This window comes from Sphaeroforma arctica (genome assembly GCF_001186125.1).
Source record: "Sphaeroforma arctica JP610 unplaced genomic scaffold supercont1.54, whole genome shotgun sequence".
In the NCBI taxonomy this organism is placed as follows: Eukaryota; class Ichthyosporea; order Ichthyophonida; genus Sphaeroforma; species Sphaeroforma arctica.
In genome coordinates, this window is record NW_014040504.1 from 25,964 (window position 1) to 30,332 (window position 4,369).

General features: G+C 45.7%; 3 protein-coding genes across 3 annotated transcripts in view; 2 read left to right on the top strand and 1 right to left on the bottom strand.

The window, feature by feature from the left end:
• Window positions 1-267: 267 nt before the first annotated feature.
• SARC_01377 (hypothetical protein) lies at window positions 268-848 on the bottom strand (the record flags this gene model as incomplete). The annotated part of the gene is made up of 1 exon (XM_014304894.1): window positions 268-848. Exon 1 carries the CDS (start codon window positions 697-699, stop codon window positions 268-270), a length of 432 nt encoding a protein of 143 aa, XP_014160369.1. The 5' UTR covers window positions 700-848.
• Window positions 849-1,308: 460 nt separating this feature from the next.
• SARC_01378 (hypothetical protein) lies at window positions 1,309-3,363 on the top strand. The gene has a single exon (XM_014304895.1). It carries the CDS (start codon window positions 1,489-1,491, stop codon window positions 2,923-2,925), a length of 1,437 nt encoding a protein of 478 aa, XP_014160370.1. The 5' UTR covers window positions 1,309-1,488; the 3' UTR covers window positions 2,926-3,363.
• Window positions 3,364-3,581: 218 nt separating this feature from the next.
• SARC_01379 (hypothetical protein) overlaps window positions 3,582-4,369 on the top strand; it is an 11,695-nt gene continuing 10,907 nt past the window's right edge. Inside the window, exon 1 of the mRNA XM_014304896.1 lies at window positions 3,582-3,721. Coding sequence (XP_014160371.1) covers window positions 3,655-3,721 — 67 coding nt within the window. The 5' untranslated portion in view covers window positions 3,582-3,654. The remainder of the gene's footprint in view (window positions 3,722-4,369) is intronic.

The following is a 4,369-nucleotide window of genomic DNA, read 5'->3' on the forward strand; positions in this document are numbered from 1 at the left end:
TGTGTGTGTGTGTGTGTGTGTGTGTGTGTGTGTGTGTGTGTGTGTGTGTGTGTGTGTGTATGTGCGTAGGTGTGGGTGTGTAGCGGGTGTGGCTGTGGGTGTGCGTGTGGGTGTGGGTGTATGTGTGTGTCTGGTGTTGTGCATCTGTGTGCCTCTATGTCTTTTTATGTGTCCGTGCTTGTGTACCTGTGTGAGTATTCGTACGTGTATGTATCTCTATAAAAGTGAGAGAGTAAGTGAATGAAAGATATGCATTCAGTCATATTCTTAAATCAAGTCGTGCACACTCCATCCAACACTTACCGGCTTGTGTACTTTGTTCTTATTCATAAACTCCCTAACTCTCAATCTTCTCATCTGCTGAGCCTCGGCTATCGATGTACCTGCATTCATAGGTTGCGCAGGCACAACGGTGCGCACAGGGTTTATATTACTAGCAGATACACTCAATGTAGACGCTACAATGTTCACGGAAGTATTCTGCTGTATGTGTGAGAATGGTTGTCCTTGTGGCCGTACGTGTGTAGTCATACCAATAGCATCATTAGACACATAAGAGCCAGATTTGTATGGTCCTGTACCATAGGCAGTATGCGGGGTAGCCTGTACGTACGGTTCGGGGGTGGTAGCGTGTTCATTGGGAATGTAATCATTAGAATCAACCCCTGGTGGTAGGAGGGGCTGACTGTGGGGACGCATCTTGGCTCACTACCCTCGATGTGTGCAGTGTTGAGACTATACTTATAGTTTAAAAAGCCTAAGGATATATACGTCGGAGTGGGTTAGTGCTATCTCAGGAGAACCACATGATTGCCACCGTAGTCTTTCACGCCTCATGGATGTGTTACTATTATGAATGCTGCTGCCAGTGATGTCAGGGTTAAAAAGTATTAGTTATTTATTTAGCTATTTATTTTAGTATGTAGTCTAGTTGGGTGCTTTTGGCGCGTAAAATTTAAACCCCAGCGGCCCTCTACTCGTTGAGGCAATGCTCGCACTGCTCGGTCTCGGTTTAGTAGAACTACTACAGTGCAAAATAAATATTTAAATATTGTGTAGAAGCCCCTATCAGTATATATATATATATACATATATGTACACACACACACTTACTATCTAGATATTTCGTGTTGATATATTGGTGTAGTAAAAAATTAGAATCAGAAGTCCGCCTGTACAAGGTGGTTATTGCTTGCAGACACACAAACTCTGATAGCACGCAAGATGCATGCGTCAACCACACATTCGCGATTCGCAATCGGGCAACTACGGTCTCGACTGTTGTATATCGCACCGTTTGGCCACCGCACCATCCAAGGGCGCCGTTGCTTAGCAACACATTCACGTGCGCCATTAAAGGAGTATGGCTCACGACATTGCGAGCCCATATCTAATGCTATATATTTGCCAACTAGACAGGAAAGCATACACTCGGGCGCACGACAGCACACGCCACACTATGTGAATACACAATGTGCCCGTGTACGTATGCGTGCAATGTCCACCCACTCTACTACAGACAATAGTGTCCCGAAGCGTCGTAGAGGCTACGCAGATACAGCTCGTTTATACGTCCGCTCTGGGTCAGGTGGCATGGGCGGTGCCAGTTATGGCGGCACGGGAGGTGATGGTGGGGGTATAATACTCAGGGCTAAGCGATGTGGCATGCCTTTGGTAAAGCGTGTGCAGGCTGAGAATGGGGGCAATAGCAGCCGGAAAGGGGGAGTTAGAGGGGTCTCGGCCAAGGATGTGGTGGTGGATATACCGGTGGGTACGGTGGTGAGTATCGAGCAGGAGGCAGGTGACGGGGCGGTAGGTATAGTAGGTGGTAATACCGCAGAGGAGAGTACGGGCGTGGGTAAGAATAGCGGGAAGATGCATTTGCTAGATGAATGCATACGGGACGATGGTAGTAAAGGGTTTGATATGGATAAAGAAGGCCAGACGTTAATGGTTGCGAAAGGGGGAAGGGGAGGCAGTATACAGACCCAAGATTATAACCCAGAACGGGGTGTGCGTCGAGTAATTAAGTTGGAGCTTAAATCCATCGCGGATATAGGGTTGGTAGGGTTTCCGAATGCGGGCAAATCAACCCTGCTCACGCTTATGTCGGATGCCAAGCCTGCAATAGGCAGCTATCCCTTCACCACACTAAGACCTCAGATAGGGGTGGTTCATTACGATAACAACCTGGACGGTGGCACTATACTGGAGACAGGTACGAGTGTATCATCGGGGGATTTGGGACAACAAGCCAACACAGACAACCCCAGCACAGCACACACACAGTACACTACAGTGCAATTGCCTCGTTCACCGATTAAAATCGCGGACATACCTGGGATCATCGAGGGTGCGAGTGAGAATGTGGGGATGGGACACAAGTTCTTGCGCCATATCGAGCGCACGAAGGGCCTGGTGTTTGTGGTCGATGTGAACGGGTTTTCGCTGAACGTAGACGACACACACCGTAGTGCGGCCGTATGCCTAGAGCAATTGGTGAACGAACTGGCGCGTTACAGTGACGGCATGCTACTCACTAAACCCTGTATCATTGTGGTCAACAAAATCGATACGCTGGAATACTCGGACAAGCTTGCTAGTGCCATCCCCGACACCAGTGTTGATCCGGATGAGACCCATTTTAAGACCTCTATGTTTGAAAAGTTGCCCCATATAAATGAGGAAATGAGTGACATCGATTCTAGTGCCACTTCTGGTGATGTCACAACCAATACAGGGGATGAACTTCGACTAAAGGAGTTGTATGAAGACATACGTGAACTGTCTACTGGGGCGGGTTTGTTAGTGCACAGCATCGTACCACTCTCGGCGCACACAGGACTGGGTAGAGATCGGCTGAAGCGCGCTTTGCGTGCCATATGTGAGGACACCTCTGGTGACGATTGGGATAATGAGAACTAAAGTTGAACACCGACTTGCAATTGATCTTATTAATAGTAAAATATATGAATTGGTGATAGAGTGATAGGTTTTCGGGGTGTAGATATATGTACTACCACACCCATTGAACGAGTGGCCATGCGCCTGACCGCGCAGGCGAATCGGCTCAAGCTCCGAGGCTACTAGTTATCAAATTTGAGTGGCCTGTACGACTCGCCCCATGGGTATAGTCCGCCATTATACTTACTGAAAAAGTTTATTCAAATGGCATGTGTGCACGACAGTGCTCGGTTCCGGCTCGCAAATGCTTCGCTAGCACGTACTTTCATTTAGGGGCTTGTTTGTCGGACATATATGTACAACTCACGAGCTTAATACTCTTGTGAACTCGAACTCGCTTGCCACTGAATTTGCCTTTTAAACGCAAAGTTAGTTAGCCTGAATAAAAACATAGTCCGCTGTCAAGCATTTTCCGGCCATTCGAGCACCTTCGTAGTCGTATGTTTCCCATAGGTCCACTACCACACTCTACAACTCTGTAAACATTAAACCCTAAACCCTAAGTTAAGCAACTCTAGGGTTTGGTGAAATTGTGCTTGTCCCCCATTCCGTCGAACTGCTTATGTGCCAAATTTAAATATGAATATTTTGTATTGTATCTTGTTCTGTAGGTGTATACTTCTGAACACATAGTAGTAGTAATAGTTGAGGTGCGTCGTTGCTAGTACAGCAGACTTATAGTGGACAGTTATGTGGGGTAGAATCCGGCAGATTTGGATGCCAAGTAATCACAAAGCACTCTTGGCATCACAAGAAGGTTTGTTCCACTTTATTTGGAATCGATTGCGTAGCATTCCGTTCGTGTCAACCATATCGAATCTGGGCAAGAGTTTCGTTCGTTGAGCTTGGTATATGTTGTTCTTTTTTTGACTTTATATTAAAATGGTCAGCGATTTCGGAATGCTGTAGGGCTTGAAATTTAAATAGCACGAGCGCATCTCGCAATTGGAGCGCGGGTTTTATTTCTGCTCCCCAAGGTCAATGTTGTTATAGAGCTATGTATCGCGGTCATAGGTGATTTGCTGAGAAAGTCCTCCTTACATGCTAACAGTCTGTGGATTTCTAACTTTGTTTGGTTGTTATTCGTTATACCAAGACTCGGAAGAAGTTTGCATGTATAAGTAAACGACGGTGCTGTGGACACGCCCGTATTCCTTCGAAATAATGCTACGAAATTTTTTTTGTACAAACAAATTTGTTAATACAATCATGTGCATAAGAAGTTTGTGTTCTTTGTCAATATAAATGTGGCAAAGATCAGAGTTTACGAATTCTAAGTAATATATATATATATATATATATATATATGTGTGTGTGTGTGTGTGTGTGTATATATATATATATATATATATGTGTGTGTGTGTGTGTGTGTGTGTGTGTGTGTNTNTGTGTGTGTGTGTGTGTG

What these genes read in the sequence shown, in the direction of transcription:
- SARC_01378 (XM_014304895.1), top strand. Translation starts at nt 1,489, where the DNA reads ATGCGTGCAATGTCCACCCACTCTACTACAGACAATAGTGTCCCGAAG.